Source organism: Eschrichtius robustus, chromosome 4 (assembly GCF_028021215.1).
Source record: "Eschrichtius robustus isolate mEscRob2 chromosome 4, mEscRob2.pri, whole genome shotgun sequence".
NCBI lineage: Eukaryota > Metazoa > Chordata > Mammalia > Artiodactyla > Eschrichtiidae > Eschrichtius > Eschrichtius robustus.
In genome coordinates, this window is record NC_090827.1 from 125,484,787 (window position 1) to 125,502,970 (window position 18,184).

The 18,184-nt window shown below is 37.6% G+C and overlaps 1 protein-coding gene across 9 annotated transcripts in view; it reads left to right on the forward strand.

Annotated features, from left to right (window-relative positions):
• ANK2 (ankyrin 2) overlaps window positions 1–18,184 on the forward strand; it is a 347,463-nt gene that overhangs the window by 252,144 nt on the left and 77,135 nt on the right. For all 9 annotated transcript variants that reach the window (XM_068543335.1, XM_068543343.1, XM_068543341.1 and 6 more), the window contains 3 exons: window positions 327–425; window positions 1,366–1,464; window positions 9,131–9,203. In XM_068543335.1, the coding sequence (XP_068399436.1) occupies window positions 327–425; window positions 1,366–1,464; window positions 9,131–9,203 (271 nt within the window). The remainder of the gene's footprint in view (window positions 1–326; window positions 426–1,365; window positions 1,465–9,130; window positions 9,204–18,184) is intronic.

An 18,184-nucleotide genomic window follows, 5' to 3' on the forward strand; every position in this document is an offset into this window, starting at 1 on the left:
TCTCATTATTAATCTTCTCTCAGCGTACACATTTTTAATGCTCAGTAAGATGCTAATTGGTGAAAATATAACTCTAGTTATGATTTGGAGTCTGTTCATCTTGCTACTTCATAAGCCAGCCTCTTTGTTTAGCAGACGATAAGGTGGGGGGGGAGGGCGGTTTGCTGCTGAGAAAATGGGCTGCTGGTGATACTGTGCTCCAAAGACGCAGGCATCCGTGACGGTTTGGTTGTAAATAAGGCTAAGAAATTCAAAATAAAGGCTAACCTAGTTTTCCTCCTCCTTTTGCAAATCTCTGCTCGGTCTGCCGCCACCGTCGTCTGCAGAACGGCTACACGCCTTTGCACCAGGCCGCCCAGCAGGGCCACACGCACATCATCAACGTCCTGCTGCCGCACGGGGCCAAGCCCAACGCCACCACCGCGGTAAGGCGGCGCCGGCTGCCCCTCTCCGCGCAGCTCCTTCCTTGCCCCCGTCCCCATCCTCTCCAGGGGGGTGCCGCTTGGCTGAGCTGAGTCCCCATACAGCCTCCTTAAATGAGCCTCCGCACTCGGGAAAGCATGGGATTTCCAGAAATCAGCCTGGGATTTCGCTGAGAGCGCTCGTCCCGGGAGGGAGCGCTCGTCCCGGGAGGGAGCGCCGCGGCCTGACCCAGTCTTCCCTCCGGGAGGGGGCCCTGCGCTCGGGCTGCCGGAACGAGCTCGGCTTCCAGCTGGCTCTCGGCTGGGCGCGGAGTCCGCCCCTCCCGCCCGGCCTTCTTAAGGGAGCACAGTTTCCGAGGCTGCTGGCTCGGACTAAGCTGTTTGGGATGTGGAGCCACTGAAATGTAAACTAAGCGGTGCAATTTAACAAACCGGCATCCCCAGTGGCCGCTGGAGCCTGCGTTGCTTGCTTGTGTCCTTTTGCTGCACGGTGAGCTTCTGCACAGCTGCAGCTAAATAGGTTACTGTGTTCCCTGTGGTAACATCTTACCTGCAACAGATGGCCTGACCTCTGTTGAGGAGTGAGTGTGTACTTGAATAGTTTTCTTCGGAGGCCTCATCCTCAGTTCCAGAGTTACTTTCCTAAGCATAGTACAGGATTCGGAGAGGGGTTTGACAACTTTAGGGTTAAAGCCGTCAAGCGCTTCTTATTAGAAAGAGCAAGCAGCTGCAGCTTGTTGTGTTACCATGGTGACCTGGGCTATAGTCTAAAGAAGTTACAAAGAAGATTCAGATGTAATGGTAAAAACTAGTGATTTTCCTAAGCTGTGCCTGTTTTGGAAGGAAATGCTGGCTCATGTGGAGCCGCGGGTGAGCTCATTGGCTCACAACATCGCCGTCCTCCTTCCCGGCTCTCACTCTCTCTCTTTCACTCTCTCTTCAGAATGGCAACACTGCCTTGGCGATTGCTAAGCGTCTGGGCTACATCTCCGTGGTGGACACCCTGAAGGTTGTAACCGAGGAGGTCACCACCACCACCACGGTAAGTGAAAGGAACCCATCGGCTTCGGCTCCCTTATCGTGGCTTTTAAGCCACAGACATTTTCACTTACAAAATGTCTTGAGCTTTTGATTTTGAACTTCTTTTATTGTAGAGCATACATTGAAGTATGCAGATGTAAAGGCATTTACACAACTAATACAGGGATTTCAGCTTCCTTTAGTCAACATAAATCCATATAAAATGCGTGAATGTAATTTTATAATACTTAGTTCCTTTTTCTGTGACTGATTTCTTTTTTTCTGGCTCCTCTGCCCTGTTGCTGTAGCTGGGTGTGACACCTACCGCTGGCAAAGTGGTAGGACACTCCACAGCAAACTTTTTATCTTAGCCCGGAGGTCACGCCAGACTCTGGGAAGACCCTGATCCCTCCCTACTATGCTCACGACTGGGTCAGATGCATTCCCAGTGAGAACAATTCATCCTGCTTTTCTTCCTATTTCTGATTATTTTTTTATTCAAAAAGGAAAATCGAATGTGCTTAAGAGAGACACTGTGTCTGTATCTTGACAGAATATGTATTTAACATTTTTTATTTTCGCTGTTTGGAATATGACTGCTGATTCTTTAGGAGAGAGCAGTGATCGTCCCTGGCCTTTGCCAGAGAAACCCTGAAAGAGTGAGGAGCGTGATATTAATGAGTCCTAATGCTCTTGTGCTATTCAGCTGGAGCAAAGCTTAAGAGGAGGCCTCCTGAGAGGAAACTCACAGCTGAAAGTGCTCTCCTCTTTGCATATATTTATTAACTTTTCTCCTTAAGCATCAACTCTAAGAACAACAGTTCTTATTTCTCTTCATAAAGTAGAAAAGTAGAGTGACAGCAGAACATTTAGATGTTCCTGAGAGACAATAAGATCATGAATCAACAAATAAAAAATTCTGAATGAGGTTCTAGTAAACACTCCAAGCTAGGAATGATGCATATAGAGTTTTGGAACACTCGGTTCTTTTGATAGAGGTAAGGAAAAAGAAGCATTTTGTTCTTCAGGCTGACAGCAAGTCCCTGTTGACAGATATTGAGGTAGTTGGTTTGATGTGAAGTTTTAAATAGAGTGGAGTATGATTTATTAATGAACTACAAGACAGAGACTGAAATTAGATGAGAGAATGGCACTGCTTGTTTTCTCAAGCAAAATCTTTGGCCAGTGTACCACAGTATTTTAAAAGATTTAAAGTATAGCATCAGTAAATTATATAGGAGAAAAATAAGTCTTGTCATCACCTAGCACTATACTTCTGAGTCACTAAATATGGCTGAATCGTAATGGCTTTTTCTTACTATATGATTTGTTATACCAGGAAAATCTTCATATTGGGGACCTGTACATGTATCTTTATTTGGCATCTTTGAAACAATGTGCACATCACAGATAAGTGAAGGTTTTGGTGGCAAGATTGGGTAAACACTTTTGTTCTTAGAAGTCATGTTTTCTCTCAACTTGACCTCTTGCATGTTCTGGGAATTATGCATGTACATTTTTATCAGATGACCACTAGATGGCAAACTTGCATCTTTTAGCTATCTTGACCTGCTTTTCTTCCATTCATTTCATTAATTCATTCCTTTAGTGTTTATTGGATATAAAATATGTGCTGGGTTCTGTGCTCAGTGCTGAAGTGTCATCAACGGTGACAACATTACTCCTCCCTACCAGCAACATACAGTGTAGTGGGAGTGAAGAATGAGACTTAAGTTTTGTAAGAAAATACCAATAAATTCTTGTTTAATATCAATAAAACTATAGAATGTACATGTCTAATTTCAAAGAGATCTCAGGCTCATAAGTATTACTTAGAGTGAATGACTTTAACTATACTGGTCTATATTTAAAAAGAGGAGCAATTAACTTTTTAAATACTATTGCTAAAGTTCTCATATACCTTGTCAGAAATCAGACATATGGTCATATCTCCACACATGTAGCTCTAGGGGGATGTGAAAACTCCTCATAAAACTCTCTGTGAGCTTTTTTTCTTTTCTGGTAACTATTAATCTCTATGCTGCCTAGCTAATCATTGTTCCAACAAAAACCACCATACTTAGGAATCAAGTTTCTAGGTGAAAAGCCAACAAACAAATATAAAACATAACAGCATATCTGTTTTCAGTTGGGAAAATAAGAAATCATTGCCTACGTTAACTAAACAAGTACCCCCTTTATCTAAATGGGTAGTTTTATTGGTTACATGTTTTAATGCTGCCCTATCGTTACTTTCTTCTTCTCTTAGAATTGGATTCTTGGAACTGTGAGTTTTATTGTTTTGTGAAATGGAATTTGGGGTTAAGGATTGAAAATATGAACTTATTCCTTCTGTGATGTGAGTCTTCTTACTTTATACTTCTTCTCTTTCAGAAGAGGTTTTCATTCATTCTTTTCCCACATAACGATAATATTAATGATATTAAAAACTATAACTAAAATTTAGTAATTACAAATATGCCAGACACTGAGGGTAGATCTAGGATTCAAATTTAGGTTGTCAGATTCCAAAATCCGTATTCTTAACCACTCTGATGTAACTGATCTTGGCTTTGCTAAAGGTAGCTTACCAGGAATTTTCAACTTTTAAAAACTCACTTAAATAGCGCCCTTTATTGATTTTCATGTATCATATTCAATATCATTTTCTAAAATCTACAGATTCACTAAAAATAATTTGGAACTACTCACTGGTGGTAGGCAAATAGCACGAGGCAATAATTATGTAAAATTAATCAAATTAAATTTAATGTTACTACCATTTGAATGTAATAGTTGAACTACAGCCATACATCTAAGATGCGAATTTCACATCATTGGCTTCATACGATGTGCCATTTGAGCAGCAATGTGAGTTCTCTGCCATCAGAGAAAGTTTCCTTTCCTATTCCTCCTTCCAGAATTCTTCACCCCAAAGTATGAATAAAGTCATTGTGTGGAGAGAAGAGTAAAGCAGCAGTTTGTAAAGGAAAAGTCATTGCTTCAGAAATTTGTGAGACATTTTTGGAATCATGGTTTGTTTCCTTAACCTTTGCTTTTCTAACTTTACTTTGTAAGACCTAGCAGAGGATATGAGACAGTTGAGCATTCTCTGGGGATTACAATCATTGTCTGTTTGCCGGAATGGACATCAGAGTGGGAGGGACACATTTCTGGCAGCAGAAGCCAACAAGCTCAGTCTCCTAATGCAGTTTGGAAGAACTGTGAGATATGACTCATCCCTCTACTTACTGATCAGCTATCATCAATTATTTGCATAGTTTTAAAGTGATCGTTGCGTATAATCATTGATATATAGAGCATAAATTACTGAATAAGCTACTAAAATAAAAATGACATTATAGTTATATTACCATTTAAACTTTGGTTCTAAATCTTATCTGATGCCATAAGTCAATTAAAATGGGAATCATAAAAGTGGCAGTGCAATAAATACATGTAAAGTCATTTGACACTTTTTAAGTGGAGTCAAGAACTTTTCTTTGAATACAGGTCCATTGACTAGAAGGCTAAGTTGTCATTCTTGAACAAAGAACGTCTATAATACATACTGTATTGTGTGTGTATGTGTCTATCCTATAATATCTATATCTATATAAAATTTATCCTGTGTATTATCTTAAAGAGACACTATTCTGAGTGCAGAACCTTTTTAAACTTTTGACATTTTTTCCCCAACGTGCTATAATTGTCTCAACCACACCTGAGTAGCAGTTATTTTTGGAGACTCACCTTTGTTGAGACTTTCCAAACCATTTACCTTAGTTTTTATAGAAAAATATTACTTATGTAGTATTTAACTTATATATAAAAATTATGTTAACGTGTACAATTGGTATAAAGGGGTTTGGGAGCAGAACCAGGTTTAGCTTGTAGGCTGATGGGAGCCCATGTGTGTGGGCACTGGGAGGTGGCACACTAGCCAAGGTCACTCTCCACGCTCTGACTTATTGTGACTTGCTGAGTAAGTGGTACAAAGGAAGTGGTTGACCAGGGGGATGGGCTAAATGAGGAACAGTAAAGCACACTTCTTCTTTTGCACACACACAAAAAAACACAGATATTATCCCCCATTTATAAAACACCATGTTAAGGACTCATGTTTCATTTTCTACATCATGATAAATGTTAAAAACTCATTATTAAGTCTGCCATCTATCGCATTCTATTTGTTTTGCCACATTATATGATTTAATTACATCCTATTAAACTTATGCATCGTGCACTACTCATTTTAACTTTTAAAGTAGTTTCTAATCTTGACCATAGAATCTGAGATTCTATAGCAGAAGAAGATGCCCATGATCATTTAATGATATCCTTGTTTTCTTTGGGCTATTCGGATGTACTTGCATAAAACCATATTTATGTTTGGCTAATCAGGTTTTCAAAGGACACTTCATTTAAAGGGACAATTTTTTCATTTCTTATCACATTACTAATGAGTGGGAAGACTTATTTATTATCCATTAAACAAATATTAACTGACGACCTTTTAAGGGTCAGGCACTACGTCATGGACAAATGCATACTATATTTACTACATTGTATATAGAAAGCAGTTTTTAATATCTGTGCCCAAAAATGTCCATGACCAATATGATCAGTGTTACTTTTTATATTGCCACATATATTTGCTGATAATAACCTTAATAGCATTCAATAACCAAACTAAAGCAAAGTTAGTTCCACTCTCACAAGTTCAAAGAGAATATAGTCACATTATCAGCATCTGAAAATAGAAGCTGAGAAGGTCGGGCAATATAATTTAATCATTTAAAGTGTATTTCCATCAGTTATTTTCAAATGGAGAAGCATCTTCTTGTGGAAATGTTTCCTATGAAGGGCAAATACTCTAGAACATTTCTGCGAAAATGGACTTTCTGGTGTTGTCTAATGCAGTAGATATCCCTTAACGTTTTTAATCATTTAATGTACATTTAGATACTTGTTTTAAAAGTTTCCCCAAAAGTCATAGTTTAATTGAATGTCATTGTCTCTATCCTGTATTTTAAATGTAAGTCATTTTTCTGCAATCTATACACTTTCCTAATGCAGGAAAGTGGGTTGCAAATTGAGCTGCACAATAGACCCACCTGAGGAACTTTAAAAAATACCTATAGCTGGGCCCTGTCTTCAGGCATGCAGATTTAACTGGCTTGCGTTGAGACCCAAGCAACAATATGTTTTAAATTTCTCTAATAATTATAATATGCAGGTAGAGCTGAGAACCATTAAAACAGAGCTTAGGTTATCGTCTTTCTGTGTTAAATTCATAAATTAATTAATATTATAATTAAATGGTATACTTTTAAGTTTGTTTACTCATCAAATTCTTATTGACTACCTGTTATTCTCCAGAACTTTGGATAGATGCTTTTATCTTTCCTACAGTGTTTAATTTGTTTTCAGTGAATAAGACATTATGGAATTATTTAGACAGCAGAAACAACGTGCTGGAAAGCTGAATTTACTACTCTAGTCTTCAATTGTGCCTTCATCTGGATAACATGAGACTTTCTTTACTTTCTGCATTTCTTCCTTTCCTTTTCTTCCCAAAGAAAACCTGTGTGGTCATTATGTGGATTTTAAATGTATTTTGCATAATTTTATGTCATCAATTTATTCCAATATGTATTTGAGAAGCCCCTACTATGTTTCAGGTTCTGTGGAAACAACTTCTTTCATGACTCACACTCATGTGGGAGGTGGAGGGGGCACGTGCAGGTGTGTGTGATGTGGTGCACGTGATGCTATAGGAGTGGGTAGCGGCCGATAAGCACGGTTGAACAAACACATTCATTGGGGAGGGTCAGGGAGTGTTTCTCCAAGGAAGTTACATCTTATATGAGCCAAGACAAGAGAAGAAAGAACACTTCTGGTAAAGAAAAGGATATATGGGGAAAAAAAGCAGAGGCATAAGAGAACATGGCTGCCAACACGGTTGTAGCGTGTGGTGGAGGAATGAGGCCTCCATGCCTCTCCTTACTACATCACCAGGCATCTTCCCAGCCAGTTTGCCAGACCCTTGAACAACCCGGGTAGTTCATCCGAATATAACTTACAGTCAGCCATCGTATGGACGGTTCCGCATCTGTGGGTTCAACCAACCTCGGATCACGTAGTGATGTAGTGTTTACTGTTGAAAGATACCCACGTGTAAGTGGACCCATGAGTTTCAAACCTGCATTGTTCAGGGATCAACTGTATTAAGTTTTTTTCTGAAGAAAATGGGCAGCCACTGAAAGGTTATACAGTATCACATTGTGATTTAATCAGTCCTTCTTAACATATGGAAATTATACCCATGTATGTAAATATATTCTTAAATTAATCAGTTGAATTTCCCTGTAAAATTATTTGAAGTTCTCTACTGCTTTTGGAAAAAAAGGAGTTGGTGGTAGGGGTATTGTAGCCAAACAAGTCTGTAGTATCTAGGTAGCAAAGCTTAAAGACCTAGACAACCTATTTACTGTATTTTGGTGGCTTTACTTGAAGATTTTACTCTTATTTCAGGAGGTTAGTTTTTTAAATTTCTCATAACAATGCCAATTGATGTACTTAATACACTTTCAATGCAGAAACTAGAGATAGGAATTTGAGACTCAACTATCTTTAGGTGATATTTCAAGTCATGAGATGTGGATTTTTATCTTTTTTTTTTTTTTTATCATTGTGGTATCCCTGGTGTCTTAAACAGTGCCTGGCATGCAATAGGCACTCAGAATGTTTCTTGAGTGCCTGAATGACTAAAAAGTTCAGAGGCCCTTTGTGTTTAAGATTAATTTAATATCAAAATATAGTGATGATAAATTATGCTAGCTAATATTTATTGAATACTAACATATACTAAGCACTGTTCTTAGAGCTCTTATATATTTCATTTAATCTTCATAACAATTTTATGAAGTAGTAGTATTATCCTCTTTTACAAATGATGAAATTGAGGCACAGAGAAATAAAGGGACTTGCTAAGACCTCATAGCTAATAAATGATGAAGTTAGAATTTGAACCCAGGTAGCCAGACTCCAGAGCCTGGTCTCTTAACCTTACATCATCCATCAGGGATGGAAGGCAGTGAATCTGATGACTCTGGAGGGCTATTATGGAAGGCAAATAAGCAGCAAGCCAGAATTGTAGACCAGTGAAAGACTATAAGGATGGTTGATTCTCCACTGTTGATCCTCTAATCCCAGAAGAGACGCATCACATTTTCTGCCCCGAAGTTTATGTCTTTCACATTGTTTACAACTTCGTTCCAGTGGCTTTGTTTTTAATAAATTGCATATATTCACTGCTTCTTTTTAAAGCTTTTCTGGAGACATTACTCAGTTCATTTTAGGGAAGCCCTGAAAACCTGAATCTGCTTTCTCAATATGGCTATTAATGCCATTGCTAAAGAATTTATTTTGCAAATGGGAATTCAAAATAATGAACTTTCTCTTGTACAACTTCACTGGAGTAAATGATCATTTATCTTCAGAAAGAACAAATGAGTTTCCATGAAGGGGAATAAGAGACTAAGCTTCCAAAATGTCCATGTGGAGAAGATGGAGTGCTCGGGGCCTGATCGCTTGCTGTTGCTGTTGACTATGGCCTCCTCTGTGATTCTTTTGATCTTTTGTTTGATTTTTAAGTTGAGCATTAATGATTTTTGTCTTTCCAGACTATCACTGAAAAACACAAGCTAAATGTTCCTGAGACCATGACTGAGGTTCTTGATGTTTCTGATGAAGAGGGTAAGACTTTTATTCACTCTTCTATGACATCTGTCATGGTCTTACACAAAGGAAACCATCCTTTTTTTCAGGGAACAAGCTGGTACAGTGGGTGTGGATGACAGCATCTTAGCACTTAAAGTAACCTTTTTACCTTTGTTTCAATACATTTACTTTTTCAATTTGGGGGAGGGAGGATTTTGTTTATATATTTTCAACTGGTGTTATCTTTAATGATTTACTAAATAACAGGACTAGGACAAGGGAGAGAAACCGGAAGTCGGCCATCTGTTAAAATATCTACCTGATAATACAATTATTGTTAATATGTTTTAACTATGCTAAAATACATTTTTTATTAAAATGCTTTAAAGTAGAAGAACATAACGTATACTCTATCAATGGTATATTGAGAAATCTCTGCTTTCTAATTGGTTCAAACATACAGAATATATTTTAAAACTAATATATAGAAAAAAATATATTTTAAAACTAATATATAGAAAAAAAGAGCCTTAGCGAAGGTTAAAAATAGCGCAGCAGTAAGTCATACAAATTCAACGTAAGAATTTGATTCTTTAAGTCAGAAGATATGCCCCCTATAGTTTTAGAGTTGATAAAAATTATCTAAGCCAGTGGATTTCAAAGGTCTGAGAAGCTCTACGAGGAGCACCAGGGACTGCCTGGGGTGGGTGTGGGGCATCATGCTAGGGGTACTGCCAGCAGGGTTTCTGGCTCCCCACCTCTACTTCAACTAGAGTAGTTGACTTTTCTTGAACACAAAGAAAAATCTGCTAAAAAAATCATGAATGCAGCACATAAAGTATGCAACCAAGTTTCAGTAGTGCAGCTATTGGTCAAGTGTACCTGTAAGAAAAATATATATATACATATATATATGTATGTACATGACATGTACATACATATATATGTATAAAAATATATATGTACATGACATGTATACATGAATACATTTACATAAGTGTGTATGTTTGAAAAATTATTGCCATACTGGCCCTAGTAGTAAGCCCAATACTAACTGCTTTTATGGAGAAATATTAAAGGTATTTCTTTAGGTTCTTCAAGATGTATTCAGAAGGTAAAACTTTACATTGAGATGCCCTTATTTGGAACCAATTTGTTAATCCACCTATTGGTAACAGACATTGAGTTGTCTCAGCTTTTATAAGAACTTATGACAAGAACAAACAAATGTTGGGTCAATGTATTATTGTAAGTAAATTAAAAGGTATTGCCAAAGCTAATGGTTCCAAGTATTTATTATAATAATTTTGCGTTCCATCCTAATACTTGCCAATTTTCAGCATCCGTACGTGCACACTATATTTTATTTTGTGTGATCTTCTTTCTCATCTTCACTTACATGTTGAACAGCTTTTAAACAGTTTGGTGACCACTTTATTGATGGGGAAGTGCTTAGTGATTCAGGTACCTTTAGAGGAAATTGTTGAAGTGAAAGTTTGTCTTTGCTTTTAATTTTTCTTAACTGGCTAGAAGCAACTAGCTTAACATTTAAATCTGGGTGCCTAATACTAATCTGGTGGTTTTTGAAATAGCATGTGTAATATGAGTGGAATTGCTTATGTGTGCATTTGGGTGTGTGGATTGTATTAACTTGGAAGCTTAACACCATGAATTGCTTATACTATTAATGATTTTTGAAACTGTTATTGAGACCTATTAACATAATTAAATTATCTAATGAACATTATATAAATATTTTCCCAAAACGACTATTTCTTCTTAGAATACAAATTTAGAGAAAAATTAATTTTTTGATAAGTTGACATTGAATTAGCATGAACATGTTAACAACTACATTAGGCTACTTGATATGAAGTCATCTCATTCCTGGATAAAGATATATTTTAGACGTGGTTAAAAATATATTAAGTTAGTAGTTATAATCTAATTTTTTAAAGTTAGCTAGGAATAAAGTAACCTGTAAAAATTATTTAGGGGGCACTTTGGCATATAGGGAAAAATGAATAATGTAAAATATTCTATCTAGCAAGAAGTTTCCAAAGTATATGTGGTACCACTTTAAGCAAACCTATTACATGAAAATCTAACTTTATAAATCAGATAAATTAGATAGTGATTATTTAATTTAAAAATAGTTATTTATTTCCAAAATAATTGTTAAAGAATTCCAACATCCAAAGTATTTACTGGGTTTTTGGAAATTCCATTTGTGTGAAACATCCTCTTGGACCTGCCCATTGCATAATATAAGACCTAGCTATAACATCTTGTTCGCTTTTGTTAAAACTATTATACATTAAAAGTTATTAGTGATAAGAACTCTTGATTTGAGAGGAATGTTGGCTAATGATCAAGAATATCTTTCATGGAGATGGAGGCAGCTCTCCATGTCTAGATATGGCCAAAAACTTAACGTTTTTCCCCAGAAAGAAATTCAAGTTGAATAATATTTTTGTATAGGATATATTTGAGTTTTGTGAAGTAACTTTTTAGTACAAACACTTAGTATAAAGGAATTTGACTAGTTGACATTGCCAATCCTTTAATTTTTTGTGCTCTTGAAGTGTTTTCACGGAACCTACCATCATTTATATGGACAAAGTGCAGCCACATGTGTTTGGATAGTATTAGCCAGTCCCTGTTTTCTTTACAGCTCTACTATTTTAATGATAGTCTATGTGTCAATACTCAGAAGAATATCCAAACCAAGTACAGATGTCCTTTCAGGCTAACTTGCTATAGTGAAGCAGTCAGAATTTTCCACTCATGAATCCAATCAACAGATAGTGAAAGTGATGTTGTTGTGTGTAAAGCTCTATGACTGGTACCATGGGGGAATCAAAAGTGCACATATATGGAGAGGTAATGTATAAATTAATGAAGCATAACTAAAGGCACTATGTCATCTGCTTTTCATATCTGCCTGGGAAAATCTGGAGAGGGAGAGACCTAGCACAGTCTCAAGGAATTGCTGAAAGCTGAGAGAAAAATAGGTGGGTGGCTCAGGTTTTAGAGGGTGGAGAAGGAGCAGTATGGGATGGTCCCAAGATGGGGAAGGGCAAGAGAGAGACACAGAGTGACAAAATAATCTAGTCATTCATTTTGGCTGATGCATTAAGACACACGGGGCTTCGCCGTGGAATGTTTGGATTCTCAACTGAAAAGTCAAGGAAATTAGGATGTGTTAAAGATTTCAATTAATGATTGAAACAATTAGATCTGTTTCGTACCAAGATTAAATCAGCAGTGGCACACCGAAGGAGTGCATTAGGATGAAATTGGAAGGAAGCAGGTATCTGAGGGAAGAGAAAGCATTTACTAGACATCACAACGCTAGGTGCATTGTCTCATTTAATCCCTACAGCACCCATATGGGATAGGCTATGGATTTCCCCTCATTTGTTTTTCAGGTGAGAAAGGCTCACCTGAAGGTGAGGAGGCTAAGGCTTAAACACGTTAAGTAGTTTGTTCAGTGGCACAGAGCTGCTAAGTGGTGAATGTGGAATCTAAACCCACTTTGAAAGCTGTTGTAATAGTTCAGTCATGATGTAAATGAGTCCTGATGGAGCAAGATGGCAGAGAAATGGAAGAAAAAGAGAAATGGGAACTCAGTCTAAGAATATTCTACTGTGCAGACTAAAACAAAGCTGTAAATGTAATCCTCTACATCTTCATAGGATCCTGAGCTGATTCCTGTCTTTGCTGACTCAGCTCCATAGCCATAAATTATATGGTAGGGCTCAGGGGTTATACACCTGTGTAACTAAATTACCTGTGGAAATGTGACCCATATATCCCTTACACTCAGAGATGTGTGAGTGGGTGGTTTGTATAAACTTCTCCACTAGTTCTCTGGGACGATGTGTACTAATAATCAAGAGAACTCCAGAATAACTGAGCGTTGGGATGAAATACGGAGGCACATCTATCTTCTCCTTTTGACACACTTCCACTGTGGACGCTTGACATTAGCGGGGCTCCTCACCCGAGGTTTCAGTCCTTCACCCACTTACCAGCAGAAGCGCTGAGTATGCTTAAGAGAGAGAGAGCTCAGTGACATGTCAGAGAATCTCCTTCTTCCCAGCACTGTGAAGAGTTGTCAGAATGAAGAATCCTTGGGACCTTCCCACTTTATCTTCATTTGTTCCCATACTCTTGTGATCTGTGTCTTATAGAGGCTGGTCATGGCTAAATGTGCCTCCGTCACTGAGGAATCTTGTAGTTTCCAGATATTAAAACATGAAACTTTAAAAGCAAGTAATACGTCGATGCTATACAATTAGTAGGAAAGGGTTTTCATAAAATTGTTTGGAAAGATTGGAGAATACAATGAAAAAAAGTTAAGTCCTAAAACCTGGAAGTCAGAATTCTATTAAGTAAGTAAATATGTAATGGCAGGGAAGGGGTTGTTCAAGTATAGGAAACAAAAAGGAAATTCACTTTAGGTTTGTTATGAGGCAGAAAAATAGGGTTTGCTTTTTGTTTATTTGTTTTACATCAAATAAGTAAGTTGATAAAAGAAAGAATGTTAGGGTATAACCATTCTTTCATAAGCTTTTTCAGTTATGCAAAATTCTTTCCAAGCCTAATAGAACTGTACTCAAACAAGAGTTAAATATTTAAATTCAAAATCTTATTTGATAGCAGACCTTCATCCCTTCCCACCCGCCCCCCCCCCCCTTGGCTAGGGTAGGGAAGTAGTTGTACTGTTTGCTGCTGTAGGGAATTTGCAGAGAAGCAGATGGGCAGAGAGTGGGGTGGGGAAGAAGATGAGTTGTATGCTACCATGCTGAATCTGAGATGCTTATAGGAAGTTCAGGTGGAGTCCAGGAAACATTTGAATGTGCATGTTGAGTTTGTGAGAGAGGTTTGGAATGGACGCAGATATATGTGTAGGCAAAATATAGGTGGTCCTTGAAGTTTTAAAAACACATGATAATTTGTCAAATGAGAAGAAAAGTCAGATGGGAAGTATCAACATTTAAGGAGAGTAGAGACTGAGAAGAAAGACTCAAAGAGGTAGGGGGAAGACCAAGGGAGATTTATGTCAGAGATATTAAGGAGGGTAGTTTTCCAAAGAAGAAATCACCTCTTGGCCACTGATTAATTTGTGAAATAGAAAGCCTCTTTTAATAGGTTTGACTATGAAAGGAAGAGGACTCAGAGTGTGAAACAAAGAAGGCCTAAAGAGCTGGAGGAAGCTGTATTTCAAAGATGGCAGAAATATGGATGATACTGTGGAAAGAAAGGGCTGACAGAGAAGTAGAGGTGGAAGATGAAGGGCCTAGCAGACAAGGTATCTAGGAAGAGGAAAGAAGATGAGGATTTAAAGGCCGGGATAGGCTAGCCTTGGCCTGTAGAAGTCATCTCACTTACCAAGATGAAAGGCAAGGATATGATTATCTTATTTTTTGGACACATTAATAACATTTAAAGTGTTGAGCTGTATTATATTTTTCCCAAATTGATTTTTCATTTTCTACTAATTTCTACAGGCATTTCTACTTTCCATCCCGCACTGCAGATATGTACTATCGCATAGCATGCTTTATACACACATACCCTGGGAGAGACATTTTATGGTAACACTGGTGAGATTAGTACCTAAACAGCTAACAGTACCTAACAGTACCTTTCCAGCTAATTCCAACACTGGGTTAGCATCTGGCCACTGACAACAGCATTTAGGGATTTTGCATCTTTGGGCCATTTCTCTCTGAGACATAATTAAGACATCAGGATATACACCTAAGGCCACCATAGGTGTCCCCAAACCCCTAAACTTCACATTTGGTAACACGGAACCTAGGAGGGGATTTTTTAATGTAGCAGCTGTCTTAGTCAGATAGCATTGTAATAAAGCCATCAAAATGCAGAAATGAGGGAGAATGTAAAGGACATCCACTATTTCACGAACTCAGTGTAATCAGGGGTTTTGAAATTGTACATTGACTCCACACCAGAGGCACACAATTTGATACATTTGATTAAAAATGTACTCTTCCAGTTGCTTTCCTTCTGTCTTATAGTAAGTTTCTTTATGCGCAAGAGGGGGAAAGCTAAGTTCACGTAGTTTGTTTGCATCTTTTACAAGATAAAACTGCCGACACTGGGCCTTGCTTCTCCATACTGGGAGTCAATCCAGCTAGGTTTCCTTCTTTTCTCTTTTCTTTCCTTCACTCTTATAAACCTTCTCTTTACCAAGGAATAACAAGAGGGGAAGATGAGAGGAGTAAGACAGAAAACTTGAAGTGTAGGCCCTACTGTATTAAGGAGTTTTGAGTAATTTTAAGAACCAAGAAATTGAAGCTTATTTTGAGTTGTCTTTGTTCTCTGTAACCATCTTGGTTGCTAAGAGACTGTGGTGGGAACTGGCAAATTAGGAGAAGCAAGATGAAATGCAAAAGCAGATTGACTCTGAGGATGGGCAGGGTGCCCTAATCTGGGTGAAATTAGGAATTAGATGCTAGAAAGCAAAGCTCAGTTATTTTAGATTCTTGGGGATTAGGGGTGGGGGGTAGTAGAGTGGGGAATAGAGAGAGAGAGAGTATATTCAAGCAGGCTTTGGGGTTTTACATAGTTTAGTAGGCCTCTCGCTCAAGGGATCCATAAGGTACAGCTTGTATTATATGACATTGCATTCAGTCATTCCCTTCACTTTTTCATAAATAAGAATAGACTTAATTTTCTCAAATGTTAACAGGACTTGAATTTTTTTTTTCTGAAAATAATTTAGGCTTATATCCAAACCAGACAATGCCTGTGTTTTGGTAAACCAAGTCTTAGGATTGATCTTAGAATTTTTTTTTTCTCCCAGAAATAAAGCAATGGGGAATCCCAACTTATTTGACTCATAAAAATACTCCTATATAAAGACTTACCAATTAAACAAGAGGGGGGAAATAGTGGAACACATAAGTCCCACAAGTCCTATAATAAAATGTCCAAGCTTCGCAATCTTGTCACTCTGTTCAGACACCAGCTTTCTCCCTGGACTTTCTGCCATTGCTCCCCAACATGGACACTGCCTGTCGCTAAGTTATTCCACTTAGTATTCTCTAAGTATGTAATGCACATTACTCTTTTATTCATACTGTTCTTACTGCCCTCCATGACCCTTTACACACTAGCCTCTCACCTGAAATACCATCATCTCTGCCCATCAAAATTGCCCCCAAGCAATTGACCAGCTCCCATTCCTTCTTCAGTGGTTCCTTCTCCAGCTTCCTTGGGAATTTCCTAGGGCTACCGCAGCAAATTACCGCAAGCTGGTGGCTCAGATTCATTCTCTTACAGATCTGGAGGCTGGAAGTACATGGTGGGACCATGCTAACCTCCGAAGGCTCTAGGAAAGAACCCTTTCTCGCCTCTTCCAGCTTCTGTGCCTGTCAGCAATCCTTGGTGTTCCTTAGCTTGTAGACACATCACTCCAACCTCTGCCTTCACATGGCCTTCTCCTCTTTGTCTCTGTGTGTCCTTCTCGTTCTCTTGTAAAAAAACACCCTCATTGCAATTATCCAGTATGATCTCGTCTAAATCCTTACTTTACTTACATCTACAAGGACCCTATCTCCACATAAGACCACATCCTGGGCTTCCAAGTAGACATGAAATTTGGGGGCAGGGGAGACATTACTCAACCCGCTACATTATTCTAAAGTGATCTCTCCCTCCTCTGACCTTTTTGGTTCTTAAAGTTCACCAACGTCATGCAATTCATGTTCATCTATATTGTTATTTATCTATGGATTGCTGCTATTGCTGCATTGTGTTTTGTGAGGGAACACTTTGAAGAAGAGAATATATACAAGAGTTCGGGGGAACCACTTTAACAAAATTAATTTTAAAAACTTATTCATGTTTTCATTAGAGTTGTCAGATTTATGAAATATTTAAACAGTACAATTATATTTTTCTTTAAATTTTTCAAAAATTATTCTGCATAAATGAAATTTAGCTCATATTTCATTGGTGTGTCAACACTTAGATCACTTTGTATTGATAAAAATAATAGCTGGCAATTATTATATTCCAGAACTCTGTTGTACATCCTTATATGTTATTTAATTCAGATAACTGACACGTGAGATAGATTATTAGTATCATTCCCATTTTCTTCTTGTGGAAACTGAGGCTTAGGAAGATTAACTGGCCAGTAAGTAGTAGAATTAGAATTTGAACCCAGGTCTATCTGATTTTAAAGAGTAAACTTTTAATAACTACTCTGTGTAGCCTAATTCACTTAGCTAAAACTAAATAAAAATCTAATGATTTCATTGAGGAGCAATAAAAGTAATTTTAATGATGAGATTTGTAACTGCCAAATATTAAATACATTGATTTTGAGAAAAAAATTTAGTGGTGAATAAGTTACATTTCTATTTGCTGTAAGGTCTTTTGTTCAAACTATCTTTGCCTTTAAGTAATTTAGAGAGCTAATAGTCTTGATTATGGGCTCTTAGGATCATATATACAGGGAAGTAATGAGATGCTGAAGACATATTCCTCTGAAAAGTCTTTAATGCTGTATCTTTATCAATAAATTAGTATTGATTTAGAACAGTTATTTTAAACAGATGAGATTAAAATAAATATTTAATTTAATTATAGGAATGAATTACATTCTTTCACGTTTTCCCTTACATTGGCTATCAGGCTTTCAGTGTGTGATTGGTGCTCTTAAAGGATCATCAAAAATAGCTTCTCTCAGCTAAATTTTTCCCCCATCCCAGCACATTAATGGTATGGAGAGCATTTCTGTGAATGAGGTATTATTTATTGAATTTCCTGAAATGTGTATTTTTGAAAGTGTTCTATTCCAGTTCATGGGCAGGGAATGTACTCGTACCATCTGTGCTTCCAAATGAGAGCTACAACACTTAGTCATCACTTTTTGCCACTGCTTAATTATTATCTCACTTTTTTCCCTGTACTTCACCTTTGGGAAACCATCTAGTTTCCAACAAAACATCCTTTTTATGCTCTGTAATGATTTT